We start from the raw sequence: 20,999 nt of genomic DNA, 5'->3' as shown, positions 1-20,999 counted from the left end.
GGGCCGAGAATATTCTCTCTGAGGCCTCCACCAAGCACTTGGACCATTCTTCCTCCATCTCGTGTGTTTTTCACAGAATCATCCACCCCCTACTTTTTCTTTTTTAATGGTTTCCTGAAATAATTTCAAATATATTAATAACAGTGAATCAATTTTACCTCAATAAAAAAGTCATATATATATATATATATATATATATATATATATTTGTTCAACAAGTTAAAAAATAATAGTAATAATCTTGAGCCCTTACTAAGAGTCTTAAATGCCTGGATTCATTTAATCTTCCCCAACAACTGTATAAGGTAGAGATTATTTGCCCCATTTTCCAGAAGGGAAAACAGAGAGGTGAATTAATTTTAATCTTCAGGTTCTAAACACTCCTTTTAGTACATGTTGGATTCAGAGAAAAATCTAAGGGTAACTGAGAATAATTGGGAGGTAGGTGTCATCTTGCCAAGGGTCCCCTCCCTCCCCTGTCAGGAGCCAAGGCATGCCCTCTTTGCCCCTTTGCCCCCTGGGCTGTTACAGGGGGCAGGAGGACTGAGGTTGGCAAGGCCCCTACCTGGGAGCCAAGAGCTGGATTTGCCACTGAGTCTGGCCTGGGAGTGGTGGTGCTGAATAGAAATGGAGTCATCATAAATCAAAAATATAAAATCATAAAATAAAACCCATCACAAAAAAAGGCAAGACTCTTAATTAATGAATTTTCCAATGTAGCAGGATAGAAAATTAACCCCAATAAATCTGTAATTTCTATACATCAATAGTGAACTTACAGAAAGAGAGACTAAAAAAAAAACAATCCCATTTACCATCGCACCAAAAAAAATTAAGATACCTAGGAATAAACTTAGCTAAGGAGGTAAAAGACCTGTACTCGGAAAACTACAGGACACTGAAAAAAGAGATAGAAGAAGACATGAACAGATGGAAGAACATACTGTGTTCATGGATTGGTAGAATCAACATCATTAAAATGTCAATACTACCCAAAGCAATCTATAGATTCAATGCAATCCCCATTAAAATACCAATGGCATTTTCAAAGACCTAGAATGAACTCTCCAAAAATTCATCTGGAATAAAAAAAAGACTCCAAATAGCCACAGCAATCCTGTGAAAGAAGAACAAAGTAGGTGGGATCTCAATACCAGATATCAAGCTGTATTACAAAGCCACTGTTCTCAAAACTGCCTGGTACTGGCACAAGAACAGACATATAGATCAATGGAATAGAATAGAGAACCCAGAAGTTGACCCAAGCAACTATGCTCAATTAATATTTGACAAAGGAGGCATGAACATACAATAGAGTCAAGACAGTCTCTTCAATAAATGGTGTTGGGAAAATTGGACAGATACATGCAAAAAAATGAAGCTAGACCACCAACTTACACCATATACAAAAAGAAACTCAAATAGATAAAGGACTTCAACATAAGACAGGAAACCATAAAAATACTAGAGGAATCCACAGGCAGCAAAACCTCAGACATATGCCAAAGCAATTTCTTCACTGATACTGATCCTAGGGCAATGGAAACTAAAGAGAAAATAAACAAATGAGACGACATCAAAATAAAAAGCTTTTCGACAGCAAAAGAAACCATCAACAAAACAACAAGAAAGCCCACTGCATGGGAGAACATATTTGCCAATGTTATCACCAATAAGGGTTTAATCTCCAACATTTACAGGGAACTCATACAATTTAACAAAAGGAAATAAACATCCCAATAAAAAAATGGGCAACAGACCTAAATAAATACTTTTCGAAAGAAGACATAAGGAAGGCCAAGAGATATAGAAAAACATGCTCAAAGTCACTAATCATCTGAGAGATGCAAATTGAAGCAACAATGTGGTACCATCTCACACCTGTCAGAATGGCTATCATCAACAAATCATCAAAGGACAAGTGCTGGCGAGGATGAGGAGAAAAAGGAACCCTCCTGCACTACTGGTGGGAATGCAGACTGGTGCAGCCACTGTGGAGAACAGTATGGAGTTTCCTCAAAAAACTAAAAATGGAACTCCCATTTGACCCAGTGATCCCACTTCTAGGAATATATCCCAAGAAACTAGAAACACCAATCAGAAAGGATATATGCTCCCCTATGTTCATAGCGGCACAATTCACCATAGCTAAGATCTGGAAACAGCCTAAGTGCCCATCAGCAGATGAGTGGATTAAAAAATTGTGGTACATCTACACAATGGAATACTATGCTGTAGTAAAAAAAAAAAAAAAAAAGACTTCTTACCATTTGGAACTGGAGAGCATTATGCTAAGTGAAATAAGCCAGTCAGAGAAAGATAAATATCACATGATCTCACCCATTTGTGAAATAAAATGAACAACATAAACTGATGAACAAAAACAGATCCAGAGACAGAGAAGCATCGATCAGACCGTCAAACCTCAGAGGGAAGGTAGAGGATGGTGGGGGTAAGGAGGAGAGATCAACCAAAGGACTTGTATGCATGCGTATAAGCCTAACCAATAGACACAGACACCAGGGCGGTGAGGGCATGAGTGGAGGAATTGGGGGCGAAATGGGTAGATTAGGACACACATGTAATATCTTAATCAATAAAGAAAAAAAATAAATTAAAAAAAAGGCAAAACTCAAGTGAGCATAGAGACAGCCTCTGTGCAGATCTTCATTCCCCCAATATCACAAGAACAGAAGAGCAGAGAAATCACTTAAGGCCGTGGTCGGCAAACTGCGGCTCGCGAGCCACATGTGGCTCTTTGGCCCCTTGAGTGTGGCTCTTCCACAAAATACTATGGCCTGGGCGAGTCTATTTTGAAGAAGGGGCGTTAGAAGAAGTTTAAGTTTAAAAACTTTGGCTCTCAAAAGAAATTTCAATCGTTGTACTGTTGATATTTGGCTCTGTTGACTAATGAGTTTGTCGACCACTGACTTAAGGGATTTCTCACCAGCAGCCATCACCAGCCAAGTGTCAGCAACCACCCACTCCCACGTTCCCCACTGAGGCTAGCACGCTGGGAGCCACTCCCCCTGTTGTGTCTGTCACCCACTCCATGAAGAGCAGAATGCTCCTGGTCTTGCTGCCCCATTCAGTCTCCTACATGTGGCCCAGGAGGCACAGGCAAGTGTCTCAGTCAATCTACATACACTAACTCCCACCACTTTTCTCCATAATGCTGCTTGTTTCCTCTTCTTGCATTTCCCTTTGCCTTTAGTGACACCTCCCATCATGTACCCATAGCTAAAACCATCAGATTCATCTTCTCATCCTTCTCTTCCTCTTATCCTATGATGATTCTACATCCACTGCTTCCCCAGGCATTCACCTTGTCCCATCTGATTTAGAGGAACAACCTCATTTCATTCAGCGCTTACCTACCACATACTCTGTTCCAGGGAGAACCAATGGTGCCTCATGGAACTTTCATTTATTGGGAGGAGGCAGAGGTCAAACAAACATATCATTACTTGAGTACAGTCATGACAAGCACTGCAAACAGAACAGGGTGCTGTTCCAATATCAAAGCTGAAGGGCCAAAGAAGGCTTCCTGGAGGAAGTGATGATTGAGACTGGCTGTGTGAGGTGCAGTAAGTCCTCCAGGAGGTGGGAACAGTATGTGCAATGGCCTGAAAACACAGAAGAGGTTGGGGCACTCAGGCCACTGGAAGGAAAAAATTAAGGAGTGTGGAATAATGAATGGACTGGAGAAACAGGCTTAGATTATCACCCAGGAGTGCACCCAGGCAGCCACCGAAAGAAGGGTTCTAAACAGCAATTGGAATGGGTTGATTTTTAATTTTAAGAAGATCAGTTTTTCTTTTGTGGGTAAAAGAGATGGGAGAGCAGAAAGTAGGGTAAGACCACTGAGGAGATCGAGGCAGTGCTTTAACCCTGAAATGATGGTGGCCTTAGGTAGCTGATTGGACTAAAGATGAAAATATGTAGGTGGACCCAAGGTAAATTTGGGAGGTAGAATAAGTGATGTAGGGCATGAGGCCCAAAGGGACAAGGACAATGCCTGCTTTCTGAGCTGAGGAGCTGGATATAAAGAGATACTGTTCTCCAGCATCTCTCCCCTTTAATCCAATTTGCCTGCCACATCAACAGAGTCCTCTCTAAAATGAAGATTAACCTCATAACTTGCTACTTAAATCCTTTCCATGGTTCTCTAGTACTGACAAGATAAAGATAGCGAGGCTCAGTGTGATGAGAAAGTCTCCTCTTGTCATTCTTATCCTAGCTTTCCAATTATGGTTCATATTTATTCTCCTATGCATCAGCCACACAGAATTAACTGTCATCTTCCAAATATTCCACACCAATTCACACTTCTCTGACTTTGCAAAAGCTATGCTCTCTGCTTAAAATATGTTTTCCTTATTTATTTATTTATTTATTTATTTTTTATTTATTTATTTGTAAAATTCCTACTTATCTTTAAAACACATCTTAAATGGTAATATCCTCTGGGAAGCCTCCTTTAATACCTTAGTCAATGAACATACACATATTATAGGTCTTTCCACAATGGGCTGAAAATATTTGGTTAAATGCTTTGGATATGTGTGTGAAACTCCAAATCCCCAATTTTGACCTTAGAAGACTCATAATGTTTTATCTTATTTCTTCTTAATCTGCTGTAATGAACTTCCAGGGTGTCTAGCATACAGTAGATATTCAAAACACTTTTGTTAAGTAAATCACTTTTACTAAGAAAAAGACATAATAGGCCAGCATTGTCTAATGGAACTTCTTGCAATGATGAAAATGCTCTATTTCCACTGTCCAATATTGCAACCACTAGCCAAAATGTGGCTATTGAGTACTTGAAATGGGGCTACTAAGACAGAATTGAATTTTAAATTTCATTCAACTTTAACTAATGTAAATTTAAATCTTAAAAGCTACAGCGTTGGAAAACACTGTAATATAAATTGTGTTTTCTGTAGAAGTCAGCCAAAACTACTATAAAATATAAAAAAAGGAAAATTAAAATACATATTACAACTCACAAAATACACCATGCATAGTTTACTATATAATTAAGTTCTATATAAAACAACTAGCCTGTTTTAAAAGATATACAGTCATTAATCAAAAATTACTATTATATTAAATTATTTTTGTTTCATATGTACATCCAAACTTCTGTTCAATATCTTCCTCAATATCTATTAATTTGTTATCTTTCATGCTCACTTCACTTGTATTTTTTTCAGTTTTCAATGTTCAAACTCAATTTTTCTTTAGTTCTGTTGATGAAATATGAAATAAATTTCATAAAACTTCTTACTATAGCTTTCAGGTGCTTTTTTTTTTTTTTTTTTTCTGATTCAGTCTTGACCTAAACCAATGAAAAAGCAATTTGCACCCAGATTTATTTCCCAGTAGTGGTTTCAAAAAGCTTTTCACACCTATTGTTATTCTGAATGTACTCCTCCTGGCAATGCCCCTCCCCCAAGGTTGCCTGTGTGGTCAGAAAATTTGGTAATTGCAAGCGCTAACCACTAGATGGCATGGGTGGGCCAATAGGGTGAAATGTTTACTAGGCCTGCAGCTGAAAATGGTAAGATTCAAAATCAAGGTGGGCTGAAGTAGTAGCTTAACTGTGTACTTAGAATTATCAGTCAGTGCTTGAATTTTTGTTTAAAGGTACTCAGGAAGAAATAAAACGTTTAGTGATCCAACTAGCCTCTTACAAGGCTCTCCAATATGGCCCTTTCTCAGCTCCCAGCGTCTCCACCCTCACTGCCCCCCTCAAGCTACACTGGCCCCTGGATGCATCTCCAATATTCCATGCAGGCTCCCCCCTCATACCTTGTGCATTGTTCTGCCTGCTCAGGATCTCTCTTTCTCCCTGAAACTGTGTCTGGCTCATTTCTTTATTGTATTCAATTTTACTTACTTTATCATCTCAGAGATTTTCTGCCCACCCTCAAACACACCCACATATTCCTCTGCTTTATTGTTCTTCAAAACCCTTGTTGCCTTACAACTTCTATATATGTTTTAGCTTCTTTAGTATATTATTATTTTGCCTCCTCCTGTTGGAATGTGAGCACTATGAAGATAGTGATTTTTCTGTTTTGTTTCACTTCTGAAAATGTAGCACTTACAAGGATAGCATTTATGATATGCATAGACTTTTAACCAAAAATTACCACATACTTTCAAATGATCTGTTTTTTAATCACCCCAATACTGAATATGACAGAAAATGAGGATGATTTGGTAATGAGGACAGTATATGTGGTGTGTATGTGTGTGTGTGTGTGTGTGTGTGTGTGTGTGTGTGTGTGTGTGTTTAATTGGTGGTATGTGTGTGTATTTAATAGGCCGGTGTTCACTTAGAAGCTGAAAGAAACAGTTTTCCTAAAAATTAGTCAAACTAGGCATCCAGGGTACTGGGTGTTGAGAAAAGTTGACCTTGTATAGTGTGTCTGATGTGGTAAAAGTCCATGGGACTCTGCTCAGAATCCCCTCATGTGATCGGCATACAACTTAACTGGTGAAGGTAGAAGTTGATTAAATAGTTATTCTTTTTCCCATCCACAGCACTAAATATAATTCATGGAACTCACAGAACTCACAAAACCAAAAGTAGCTCTTTTTCCAACCACAGCACTCAGTTATTAATTCCCATTTACCTAGTGACACTCAATATGGACTACTTCAAACAGATCCCCTCCCCCAAAAAAATTCAGAGTAATTTTAGAGTGGTCAACACACATTGTTTTCTTCACTGTAAATTCAGGAAGCCTTGGATTTATTATGACTCATTGACAGGAACAAAGTACACGAATTATAAGAAAGAAAGATGACAGGGGAATAATAGATTCACAGTTGCAAACTGGTCCAAGATTTTCAGCTTTTTAGTAAGTCAGATCAAGTCCCACAGTTGCTTTAAATATTTCATCAAAGTGTGATTTGGCAGACTTTGAAGATTATATCTTTAAAAAAATTACTTCAGAAAATAGGTCTATTTATGCTCATACCAAAAGCAAAACAGTCCAGAAATCAAAACAAAAAAATTATTTCCTTCCATCCTACGTTTCTGAAGACCCTGGTGATGGCTCTCCTCAGTGCCAATTGTGGAATTCATTCATTCCACAGGATATTTACTGAGTTCCCATAATGTCCTCATTACCTTGTTAAATACTACACATAAAAAGAATGAATGAGAATAGTCAAAGTTTCTCAATTCCCAAGATGGTAAGAGAAATAATAAGTGAAGAAAATACAATTCAGAATGCCCACTATGTTCTCAGAAGTCCTGGCTGCTCCAAGTTCAGGGGAGAGAATGTCAGTGGAGGTTTCCAGAAGGGATGACAAGTTGTAGTGTAAAGGAGAAGCAGGAGTCAGCCAGCGAGAAAGGGGAAAGAAAGTATGCCTTGGGAACCACATGTGGGAAGACCCAGGGGGCAAGGAGAACACTGGGTATCCAAGAAAACTGGAAACATTTCAGAATGGCTGGAGTACCGAGTTGGTGATGAGTAGAATTGGGAGGGAGAAGGGTGCTAAATGATGAGATAAACTTGGAGTTTGAATTTAAGGGCAAGGGGAATTTATTATAATACTAGAGGCCTGATGCACAAAAATTCATGCACTCGGGGAGGAGAGGTGGGGGGGCCTCAGCCTGGCCTGCACCCTCTCGCAGTCCAGGACCTCTCAGAGTAGTCCACCTGCCAACTTAGGCCCATTCCCTGGGGGATTGGGCCTAAGCTGGCAGTCAGACATCCCTCTGGCAGCCCAGGAGGCAGGAGAGGCTCCTTACTACTGCTGAGGAGGTGGGAGAGGTTCCCACCACTGCCGCTGCACTCACAGACATCAACCTGGCTTGTGGTTGAGCTCAGCTCCCTCTGTGGGAGTGCACCGACCACCAGGGGGCAGCTCCTGCATTGAGCGTCTGTCCCCTGGTGGTCAGTGGACTGGTCATTCCAGGTTGTTCTAACATTAGGGTCAATTTGCATATCACCCTTTTATTATATGGGATTTTGAATACTGGATCTGCAATTTGAAGAACGGATTGAAGCAAAGTGAGACAGAAGGCAGGGAGGCCGGGGACAATTTAAATGGTATACTTGGGGAAAGGGCATGGAATCACAGGAAGTGGAAATGTAAAGTGGGTGGATTCAAAATCTAGTTAGTAGGTGGTATGGGCTCCGCTCCATGACTGCATGTAGGAGGTGAGGAAGAGAGAGAAATGAAGATGAAACTCAGGTTCCCAGGAAGTAGGCCTGGTGCGCTACACTTAGTTATAGCACATGAGGAGGACATGGGGAAGAAGGCGCTGAAAATACTTTTGAGCACGTCTGGTAATATCAAGAAGTCCGTTGGTGTATGGAAATAAAGCTCAGGAGAGAAACTTAAGCTAGACATAGCGATTTGGGTTAAACTTTTACTGTTTAATGCTACCTATGTGTATCTGGTAAATTAGAAAGTACATAATTAGCTCAGGCCACTCTCTGGGCTCAAAATAAAAACATATTATTGTGCAGCAATACGAAGGACTCTCACTTTATGCCTTAGTATAACGGAACAGCAATTCTGTTCAGCAGCTGAAAGATCCCACTGTTTGCTACCACGAGTGCAAATATATAAAAACCCATTTGTAAGACACAACTGTACTTGAAGCCATAAGTATGTAGTTAGCATGCTCCCTTAAAAAAACAAGGTAGCAATTACCTAGCGATTAGCTGTTCATCTGTCTATTCAAACTGATTTTCTGTCTCTTAAAAATAGCAAAAATTATACAGGGCTTAAATCAATTTGATGTGGAAAATTAGTTTTCACCTGGATGCTAGAATTTCAGCATTAAAGAGAAATTGATTCTAAAGTACGGAGCTGACATGTGGCGGGGAGTAGGGGGAAGCACTTTGCATCAGCCCACATTTCAAATTTCACTAGCTGGCCATTCACTCATTCTTATGTTTCGGGAATTCCCTGAGCTGGGGATGCAGAGGTAAATGCGATGGATCCAGTCTCTGTGCTCACACAGCTAACAGCTCTAATTTCAGCAGGGTAACCTACTCCTGTGAAGAATTCGTGGAGCTGCTAAGGTCTGAGGGAAAAAGAAGGGTATTTATCAAAGGTGTTTCTTAACAGCCTTCCTCATATAGAAAACAGTTTGTACCAGTCTCAAGTTGAAAGAACGATTATAACCTAAGCACAATATTTGCACATCGCTATAACTTAGGTGCTCTTCTAGGTGCATTACATATTTTAATTCATATAATGTCTCATAATAACCTTATGAAGTGGATGCAATTATCCTCATTTTAAATATGAGGAAACCAAGGCAGAGAGAAATCACTCAGCCAGGAGGTGTTGGGCCTATGTCAATCAAACACCTCTCTCAGTCCAATCTCAGAGATGTCACACCCTCTCCAAGCATTTGCTGTGTGGTAAACAAGGTATTTATATACTTTTCAAACATTTGTTTCTAGTGTGGAAGTCAGCATAAACTTTAAATTCATTAGCAAACAATGTGCATTACAGGTTACCTGTTTGAGTGCTTGGTCTAGGCAGTGTTTTACATATATACCCACCACGAAGTTCTGAAATATTCTCTCTCTTTTTATTTAAATTCTATATTTCAATTCAGCACATAAGGTCACTCTAGTTCTAACCTGCTCACAAAGTTAATAATAAAATTAGGCATCTACCTTTAATTGTGAAGAATATTCCAAGTATAGCCCTCACTTTTAGTGAGGCAAAGTTTTATGTTAGGGATACTAGAGGTCTTTGCTAGAGAATTGGGTTAACTTGCCTTTTTATGTTATCTTAGGAACTAGTGAGGAAAGGTCATGACACAGGTAGAAAATAATCACACTCAAAGGGACACTATAGCCACTGGCCACAGCCCCCTATATTGCCAACTTCCCTGAGACCTTAGGGACCTCTCTTTAGACACGCCTGGGGCCAATTCTAGCCTGACAAGTGGCTACAAGCCTGCCTCGAGGAGCTCTGGCCTAAAAGGGTAAACTGGGCTGAGATTTGGGGAAACGGAGAAACCTTCCATAAAAAGTTACATATTTTTCTTAGTTTCAACATCTCAATGGTTTATTTCTAGAGAAGGGAGGATCATACCACAAATTGTAACTACAAAATAAAAATAATATATGTGTTTATAATGTCATTGAAATGCTAATTAAACAGCCTTTTGAAAGAATAAAAGATTATAAAAAGTAAGGTATTATTATCATACTTATTTTGAAACATTTAATCATGTGCTTTTATACAAGGGACTTCATTAGTCCAGTTATAGCATTTATGACATAGAATAAAAACATTCAAAAGAGCATGTTTCTAATGACCTACCACATTCAACTAGGTTCAATGCAGGGTAGCAGATTTGGGAGAAAGAAAATAGACAACTCATTTGCAATGAAATGAGCTGGAATTCTAGCTAAGAGATATAACAATATAACTCTGTCTATATAAATATATAAAATAAAATACAGTAGCAATGTATAACAAGAGAAGCACAAAGCCAAGTCTATAGGGGTTCAAAGAAGAAAGAGAACTCATGTGACTGTGGAAGGGAAGAAAGATTAAAGGAAGGGACATCTTTTAATAGACTGAGCTTCCAAGATGCTCTCATTTCGGCAGGTGAAGATGACAGGACAGGCACACCTCGGGAATCCAGGTGAATAACAGCGCAAGCAACATTGTAAGGAGAGAAGTCATAAAATCATATACTGTATATATGTGTGTGTATATATATATATATGTATATATATATATGCATGTATATATATTTATATATACATATATACATTTATATGTATATATATTTATATATACACATATATGTATATTTATGTATATATATATGTATATACATATATATAAATATGTATATTTATATATAAATATATATTTTTATATATGTATATACACATATACATATATATATATTTATATATGACTATATGGTGAAAGGACAGCTAATGAGCTGATAGAAGGGGATACTAGAGTCCCAGGGATTCCAGTATGTACTAACTTGGGGAATTAATGCAAAGCAATGGAGGTTTTTTTGAGCAAGTGAGTCACATGATACGACCATGGAACGGGAAGAATGACCAGCCGAACCTGTGTAGAAGAGATTAGAAATGGAGGTTGTTTTGATCATATGGGTAAATGGACAAAGAGGACCTGCACTGCCACTTAACAGTTCTAATTAGTGATGGTATTTAATCATTTCATCCTTGAAACCATCCCTCACGGTGCATATTGTTGTCCCTGCTTTAAATGTGAGGATACTGAGGCCCAAAGCCAAACTCTTTTTGATTCCGTGTCTCAGGCTCTTTGCTGCACTGCCCCTCCCGCACTAGTAGGTGGTGGGCGGTGGCCGCTGAGGGAAGACTTGGTGGAGGTGGAATCCAGCACCAGCCCATAAATTGGTGCGGAGAAACTACTTCAGATGGCAGGAATGACTTGGTGGTTAGAGAGAAAAGCTCTAGTGGTGATTCAGAGTCTGGTTTGATACCCCTGTTGGAAAGATATAGCAATCATTTGGAAGACATTAGTCATAAAGATGCAGATCTGTGGGTGCTTCTCACACAGGTGATAGCTGATGTGTGTGTGTGTGTGTGAGAGAGAGAGAGAGAGAGAGAGAGAGAGAGAGAGAGAGAACGTGCGACAGCAACCAAGAATGCCAGGGGCAGGATCTGAGGGTCATTCACATGTCAGGATATGCATGAAGAGGGAAATAAGTGGGAAGAAAAATGTCAAGGACTAATATTCAGGTTTATGGTATTAATAAACATTGAATCAAAACAAAGTTCCAATAATTGTATTAATTTTAATCTTATTAATTTTAAAACAATTAAATAGTTTATAAAATGTTTACTTTTACTATACAAACGATGTGGGATAAAAGGCAAAAATGTGAAAAGTGCTTAAATTTTCTATTTCAACTTGAGAATGATCCACATATTGTCAAACATCTCTAAATTGAACAAGGTAGGGTAATATAAGATTACAACAAATTGCTTTTTAAGTTTCTGCAGTGGCAGAAGCTGTGAGAGTTTTGTCTCATTTGGTGAGCAATCTGATAAGACCAATTATGATAATAATTATCTCCATAGCAACAGGTTTGAATCATGCACATATAGCACTATCTTGGATACTCATTCATTATTTTAGATCCCAGTGATTCTTCCTTAATTCTGCCTGTGAAATTTAGCTGATTTGTGGCAGAACCGTAGACTGGAGTAGGTAATAAAACCCATGCTTTTCAGGAGGATGGGCTGCTTTCTCTGACATTTATTATGCAACAGGTGATGTTTCTCTCCTTTGGGGTTCTTCAAGTTCTAATTTATTTCTCTACTTTTTAGAATGTATCTGAGATTATGTGGGCAGAACAAATAGCACATTTAAAATGAAAGAAGTCAATACCTAGTGCCACCTACTGTCAACACAACTTAGTGGTTGTCTTTAGGTGAACAATTGGGCTGTACATTCAGGGTTGACATTATTTGCTCTGCCCAAAATATTCAGTTCAAACACTTGCCTGAATCTTTAAAACTGAATACATAATAACATACTTTCTATACACATAATATCTGATAGCAGAAAATAATATAAATTCTAATGTATTACAAGCTTTTAAAAAGTACTATTAGTGATAACCTTGTGGTTTGGAATGAAAAAATAAGTAAAGCAGGTGTCAACTTGTATGCAAATACTTCAATATAAAGTAGAGTTTTATGATTTTTTATTTGGAAATGTAGGAACACTTTTTAAAGTATATGATTGTCTAACCATTATCTTGTATATCTGAAACTAATACAAAATAGTTTTGACTGTAATCTCTAATTGAACAAAAAAACATAATGTAAAAAAGGAAATATAAGTTTTACACCACTTATCTGGGTTTCTAAAAATGATTATGTTTAGCCTTGAAACTGCAGTGGTCCACACAGTTTAGAAGTTTGACTTATTAACTTGTTTAACTTGTCTCTAACAATGACAAAATACTATATCAATAGTGATTAATTCACCACTTCTCCAACTGGGAACTGAGGAGAAAATAAGTCAATATGAGCTAAGACTTTATCTTCCTCCCTGACACCCTGTGTATAACATGCCTATCTTACTTCACAAGTTTTTCTCAGCACATTCAATCCGCAAGCTCACTCACCATTTTCAAATAAAGCAATTGTGACTCAAAAACGGACATTTCACATGTAAATTAAATTTAACATCCACCTGTGGATGGTAGTTTACAATTTAGCAAATAATGACTACGGAGTAATAGGTCTCAGAACTGGAGCTGTAGGAATAGCAAGCCCCTTCCCTGGGAACAGAGCAAAGAGGTCCCAGAAGCCTGACAGTTATCAAAAGCCAATCCACCAGTAGCATCTGCTTTCTGAATGATATTAACCAGGGAAATATTGGAAAAGAGACAGAGGACTAAAATTAGTACATTTTCACAGTGTGGCAAAAACATAGGAGCTATTCATTACTTTTCTACTAGTTCAACCTCATTTGGGATGTAGAATGAGACTGAGATCAATGAAATTATCATTTAGTGAGTCTGACCAAGGAAAAAAATTGGGTAACTTAATTATTTCCCCTGTAGCTATTCTATTACTCAACTAACAGTATACACAAACATATGTACTTTCCATCCCTCTAATTCTCTTTTCTTATGAAGACAAAATAAGGTCAGTGATGCTCTTTGTTTTTAATTCCACTTTATTTTATTTTTATTTTTTAAAATTATACTTTCCATTCAATATTATTTTATACTAGAGGCCTGGTGCATGAAATTCATGCACAGGGAGGGGGGTCCCTGGGACTGGGAGACTCCGGTGGGGCTGAGAGGACTGGGCAATGCCATCTAGTGACTATGGGTGTCATCATCCTTATTGGTGGAGTGACAGTCAACTTGCATATTCCCTCTTTATTAGATTGGATTAGTTTCAAGTGTACAACACAGTGGTTAGACAAGCATATACTTTACAGAGTGTTCCCCTGATATTTCCAGGACCCAACTGGCACTATACATAGTTATTATGATATTATTGACTGTATTTCCTATTTTTCTGTTACTTTTATGTTATCTATTTACCAGTAAAGAAATATCCTTATCTTAATGGGGAATTTACTTTCCATTTTTAGTAGACACCATAACAGCTTTTGATTCAATCCAGATGATTAATCATTATTTTCATTAATTATCCAGACAAAGATTTAGGTATATTTCTCTTTCCTGACAACTGAGAGTTTCTTGGCAAACTTGATTAATTTGTTTTGCATCTAAATTAAGCAAAGCATAAAATAAATACTAGCTGTTTTTGGAAACCTGAAGAAAAATTAAGAATACACAGCACTAAAAATAATACTTAAGAAACATATTATTTTAAAAGGAATATTTGTTGTGGCTTTGTTATTGACAAACAGAAAAATTTCTTAGTAACTGTTAAGATAAGTTAGAAGTTTTTTGAGTTTATATTGTTAATGTGTAAATTTGGAGCCATTATATTGCTCCACATACAATATGATTTCAAATCATATTATTGAAAAGAGTAAAATAAAAATGTTAAAGTTAATATTAAATACACAGGGGCGGGCAAAAGTAGGTTTGCAGTTGTGAGTACATGAAACACAAGAGTGAATAAAGCTATTGTAATAATCATAATCTGCATGTCTTTTTCCATATGAACAACTGTAAACCTATCTTTGCCAACCCCTGTAATATAAAATAACATAACACAGTACATATAATATAAAAACTTTTTGCCATTTTATATGATAATTTTTCAACCTGCTTTAAATCATAAAAGCCAAGGAACAAATCTAGCAAATAAGGTATAATACCTTCTTTTTGTAAATAGATATGTAAAATGTTCTCTAAACAGCAGGTGGCAATGTTTAAATTTGATTGCAGCAGCACCATCTTACCTCTATATAAGCAGGTGAAAGACAGTTTTAAAAGCCCAAGACAGTTAAGAACCCTGGCATGCTCAGACTACTTTACCAGTAGGTAACTTCAAATATTAAAAGGATCTTATTTAGTTATGCCCACTGATCTGTAGGCATCTCTCCCTGGGCAAAGTAAATGTTTTTGTATACTGCTTCTTAATTCTTATGTAGCACAGGAACAATTTCACAGTGCCAACCTGCATAGGCGTCATTCTCAACCAAAGCCTGCATGCTGGCTAGTTCTTAACATTCTACATCCCAGTGGCCTTAAGAATGAACAAAACTTCCCTAGCTGGTTTGGTGCAGTGGATAGAGCATCGGCCTGTGGACTGAAGGGTCCCAGCTTTGATTCCAGTCAAGGGCACATGCCCAGGTTGTGGGCTCGACCCCCAGATGAAAACATCAATAATGTTTTTCTCTCCCTCTCCCTTCCTCTCTGAAATCAATAAAAATACCTTTAAAAAAAAAAGAATGAACAAAACTAACTTCAGATCTTTGGTAAGCTCTAAAGACACCTACTGACATTGCGCTCTTTGAGCCCAGTTTCTATTGGTATTAGAGTTGAACTATAAGTCAATAAAATTTGAAGTAAGGTGAAATACAAAGTTTTGACCCTGGATATCTCTTAGATTCTGTGGTTTTTCTAAACTGCAGTAGTTATATTAGAGACAGAACTCCATAAGTTTCTGAACTGAAAAAGGAACCTGGAATGGCTGCACTAAGCAACCTCACTAGGAACCAGAGAGCCAGTGAGATCAGCTAGCTTCCCTGCAGTCACACTAGCAGCAATGAGACTTTAGCTGGGTCTTCAAATTCTCCAAAGTCAGCACTTTCCCCTCCATACATGGCTGTGATATTTTAAAACTCCATCCTATCATCTTTTCTAGCATGTTTATAACAATGTTGCCATGATATCATTCTAAAATCCTAATTTTTACATACTTATTAAGTCTTCACTCAGTATGTATGTCAATAATATTTTATGAAATGTATGTACAATTAGGAAGGAGTCTTTGTTCCAAATATGTTTCAAAATCCAGGGTGGGGGTAAGTAGGCTTACAGTTGTTCATATAGAAAATAACACAATATTTAATAAAGAATAATATAAAAATAAACTATATTTCATGCACTCACAACTGTAAACCTCTTTTGCCCAAAAATGTAGATGATGTATGATGTCAGTAGTTTCTGACCTCTCATTTTTTTCTATATGTCAAATCCTTTAATGTAGCAGCACTTCCAATTGTTCACTAGTAATTAAGACCTTATGCTTTCATTTTAAAATGTGCTCCTCAACGGAATTTCCTTTTTCAGTGGAAAATGGGCCAAGGGCAAGTGAATGGGGATGACCAAGGTCATGCATCAAGATGAATTAACAGCAGAAATTACAAGTGTCTGAATTTCAACATCATTTTTTTAATTTTCCCACTTAGCCATCTAACACTTACACCTTTATATTTCTACTATAAATAATCTAATGCAATTTCTTATGTGTTCTCAGTAAACAAATCTTTTACAAAAATAGTGAAAGCCCCAGCTGGGTAGCTCAGTTGGTTGGAGCATCATCCCATATACCCAAAGATTGCAGGTTCAGTCCCCAGTCAGGCTGTGTACAGAGGGCAACAGATCGATAGTTTTCTCTCACATTACTGTTTCGCTCTGTTTCTCTCTCTCTCTCTCTCTCTCTCTCTCTCTTTAAAAATCAATTTTTAAAAAGTTGTGAATAATAATACCCCAAACTATTTTAAATTATATCTAGCTACGTTATTTTCAATATGGCTACCTTTGGATTATCACATTTTCAATGTTATTTTGCAGCAAATGATTTAGAAACCTAGATAATAGTCTATGACACATAGAGAGAGGAAACTCTATACATTATGGAAACAAGTAAATTGTCACATCATTAGCAATACTTCAATTGAGAAAGTACTGCCCTTAACCAATGACAATATTTTTAACCCTTTTTTTTTAAGGTAACAAATTGTTTTCACTGGGATAACTTCAGTTCATTCTCACCAGGACATCGCTGCTCACTGCATCTTCTCACTTCTTCGCCTGTTCCTTCACATTGCTGCCCGGTTATCGCTACACCCTGACAGGTCCTTATTCGCCTCTCCCAGCCACCATCACAGGACTTGGAACATCCACTCCAATGACCCCACTGATTCCACTGACCATTGGCTGAAAGAAATATGTCATGATCAATGTCACGGATTTAGTAATTTTAAAATCTAAGGACCATTACTTAGTCTGTTCAATATTTATTAATCTACTACCATGGATAAACTGTATTTAAATATTTGACTTGCTGGTAAAATAAAGAGTATTGTAATGAACAGAAATTTATAAGTTTGTCAGAATCTTCAATATTTTGAAGAGATTGAACTTTACTTGTAAAAAGTACAAATTCAGTATTAAACTTCATCAATTTAATCAATATTTAAATTAAGGCTCCCCTGAATTCTGCTGCTTTATTAATGTGACATGCAGTAGAATGAGTCTGGGTATAACTGGCTTCATTTAATAAAAACATATAATCATGTGATTATACCTTGACCATCTGGCATGGTTCTGTCACAATTTTTAAATGGCAAGCATCTCTTAAATATAGTAGTCAGGTCTTACCTGTACACTCTGGATTATAGCACTCTCTGCTTTCTGCCCACGGCCCTCTGCACTCAGAACCCCCATGAGCTGCTGCAGTACACTGCCGGCTTCTCTGCTGGGTCCCATTCGAGCAGGTCACCGAGCACTGGCTCCACGAACTCCACTCCTGCCACTGTCCATCAACTGCCAAAGCCAAAAGAGAGACCCTGTAAGGAGACCTTCCAGTAGAGAAGGCTGTACAAAACGTTCAAGGTAAAACTAGCCTTGAAGATGAATCCCAATCAAGGGACTCTAAAGAGATACACACAATGGAATGTCACAATGACATTAGATTGTATTACTTCCCTTAGAGCTACTATTACCTTATTTTTTTCACTTCTATTTCCTTTTATTTACCCAGTATCTATTTTGCTTCATTTATTTCTCAAAAATATTTATTAATTACCCAAAACTGCAAGACCTTGATGGGTATAGAGAAGACTGAACAAAATAAATACTGACCAATAACTCATAGAGCTCATATTTGAGAGTAGAAGTCCCTAGAATGAGTTCCACAATGTGTTATATGCTAAACAGATTAATTATATAGCATTGCTGCAAATGACACTTTCAAGATACTGTGAGGTAAGAGTTTAGAGGGTCTAGGGAATCTTCCTTGACATGAGGTTTCAGGTAAGCCCTGAAGGATAATGGGGGAATACCTAGGGCAAGAGTCAGTTTCTGGAAGATATACCGAGGTCCTTCGCAGAAGAAACATGGGCACTTCCAGGACCTGAATGAAGGCCATTGTGAGTGGAATCAAGAGAACCAGGTGAAGAGTTCTACCAGAGGAGAGAGTAAAAAGATAGACGCCAGATTTTGTAGGCTTTTTGTCAATGTGTTAAGGATTTGGACTACTATTCTCAGACCATTAAGAAGCTAGTGAAGGGTTTAAGTAGGACTTTATGATTAGACCTAATGCCAGTTGGAGAAAGAATTATGGGAGAGGATAGGGAGGATCTGAGTGAGGATGATGTTGGCAAGGCCCATGGAGTGTCCTGGAAAGTTTAGAAAGCTATTGGGGGAGGGGGAAAGGGGGAAAGCAAGAGTGTCTCCTGAAGAGCTGGTCATGGGAAATGAAGTGGAGAGAGGGTCCAGATGACTCCCAAGTGTCTGGTGACTAAAATTTAATATAGGCTGTTGCACTTGTCTTTGGGAGATTCAAATTGAGACTGATTTATTTATTCATTCATTAAAATGATTTTTGAGATTCTATTAGTTATCACACACTATGATAGGTGTTATAAGAGACATAGAAATAAAATATAAACCCCAATCTCAAAAATTTTATAACTTAGTAGAAGAATGACATTATACATGCAAATAAGTAATAAGTAAAAGCAATACTGTCTTAGCATGGCACGTGGAGGCTTTCAGAGGATAGATCACATCAATTGGGGGATAATTATGTTAGATGGTATGCTGAAATTTGGATATCTTAGAAAAAGGCAACAGCATTCGCTAAGGCATAATCACAAAATTCATGTGAGCCAAGAATTCAGGCAAAAATATTTACCTAATTTAGAATGCATTAATTATCATGTAAGAGTTATAAATGCACTAGTATATGACTGTCTACTTTTTCCCATGTCATTCCTTGGTTGTTAGCCAACTTCCTTACAGTGAAAGAGAATTCACCATAAATACAAAGTTCCAACGTAAGTTAATGCTGCTGTGAAGATCCATCCAAACAAATGCGAAAGCCTGGTGGATTTTGATTAAGTACTTTCAACCTAATTTCAGGCCTTGCAGGTCGCTATTAAAAAAGACAGTAGTTTAATAGATACCAAGATGTACTTAATAAATCCTTTGTGAGATTAACAATCATAAAATGCCAAGTTAATCATCCTATTCATGTAATTTTAGCATCTCACTGTATTAAAATACCTGATACAATCTTATTGCCTATGTAGTCCATTTGCCAGACAAAAAAAAGAAAGTCTAGTGAATCAATAGGAGTTCATAAATTACCCATTTCCTTTCTATTTTGGCTTTAAAGATAAGTACGCTTTTCATTTCAGAATCTTGCTTTTCAAAGATAACATTTACTGAGTTTGCATGATGAATCCTCATCTCCTAAGCATTCTGAGAAGGGTTAAAAAAAGTAAGAGGTATTCCTGCACCTTGACATCTATTTGGCAAAAGAATGTATGAGTAGTCAAATTACTGAGAACATTCAAAAAGTAACACATGACAAAAATGAATTAGGTGATGCCAACTTTATTCTGTGCTGAGTGACTAGAATAAAGGAGTATGTGATACCCTTCATCATTCTGGTTACAGATAAATTTTCAGTATTTTTTAATGAATGTAATAGTTACACACTCATTGGCAGAGAAAAGATCTCCTTCCAGCTAAGATGTGGAGTCAGGAATGAGCAAGTCAAATGTGGAAGGAGAAGATAATTTGGCAAGGCTTTGTAATATTGATGAGGAATGAGAAAAGACCTTGCTGAAAAGAGACTAGAAAGAGTAAGAATATTTGTGAAATAGTTTTTTCCATTAGGCTCTTCCTGTAAGAAGGTTTTACATCACCACTCGCAAAACTTAAAAAAAAAAAATTAAACTCATACATTTGTAATACTAGTTATTCAGCCCTTTTAGTTAATGTACACATTTTACATTTTGACTAAAGTTCAGAAAGGACTTAATATAAGACACTTGAAGAAACCTTTGTGGTTCAACACTACCATAATAATCAACAAAACATGTTTTAGATGGAATTGAAGAGGTATCAAGTGGATGCTTTATTTCACACTGAGAACTATTAAGTTTCTTTTATTGAACATTAACTGCAATACTATGAAAGAACTGACCTGACAAAGTAACTGATTGGATATTTTTTTAAAAGAGGAAAAATCCAATATTCCTTTAATATTGTAAGTCCAAATTACTGGGAAAATGGAAAACTAAGAAGTTAGGAAGAGAGGGACATGTGAATGTAATTTAAAAGATTAGACAAAATACATTATATAACATTCATGAAAAAATTCTTTTAGTGCCAAATATGAGATATTGTTTTATTTCAGGTCTTATTTTTCAGTTTGATATCCTAGAATTAACAAAACCATTAATTATGCTCTTTTTAGGGACAGCAGCCCCAGGACCTTTCAGGAAATGGTAGTGTCATTTTTTTCTGAATGCAGGACTAGGAGGGTTTTGAGAGGTGAAAATTAAGAGTTCTGCTTTGGACATTTAAGTACTTCCCAGTAGGATATATGCACTACATTTCAGGGCTAACAGTTGAGATAGTATAATAATGAAATATTTATCCCTTGATCAATCTGGTATTTCCTTTTTATAAACACTCTCCTAGGTACTACAGAAAGTGAAGGGGCTGCTTCCTCCTCTCTATCTGATGCTGATCTGGGATCCAGGGTGGAAGTGAAGCTGCTTCCCCTTCAGCTGAGCACTCA

General features: G+C 37.3%; 1 protein-coding gene across 1 annotated transcript in view; it reads right to left on the bottom strand.

Annotated features, from left to right (window-relative positions):
• ADGRB3 (adhesion G protein-coupled receptor B3) overlaps positions 1-20,999 on the bottom strand; it is a 705,567-nt gene that overhangs the window by 400,283 nt on the left and 284,285 nt on the right. Inside the window, exons 5-6 of the mRNA XM_054722440.1 lie at positions 17,564-17,728; positions 16,955-17,119 (exon numbers count right to left, since the gene is read on the bottom strand). Coding sequence (XP_054578415.1) covers positions 16,955-17,119; positions 17,564-17,728 — 330 coding nt within the window. The remainder of the gene's footprint in view (positions 1-16,954; positions 17,120-17,563; positions 17,729-20,999) is intronic.

The sequence above is a fragment of the Eptesicus fuscus genome, chromosome 10 (assembly GCF_027574615.1).
Source record: "Eptesicus fuscus isolate TK198812 chromosome 10, DD_ASM_mEF_20220401, whole genome shotgun sequence".
NCBI classification, from domain to species: domain Eukaryota; kingdom Metazoa; phylum Chordata; class Mammalia; order Chiroptera; family Vespertilionidae; genus Eptesicus; species Eptesicus fuscus.
Note: the sequence above shows the minus strand (reverse complement) of the source record. Positions and strands in the feature narration are given on the sequence as shown.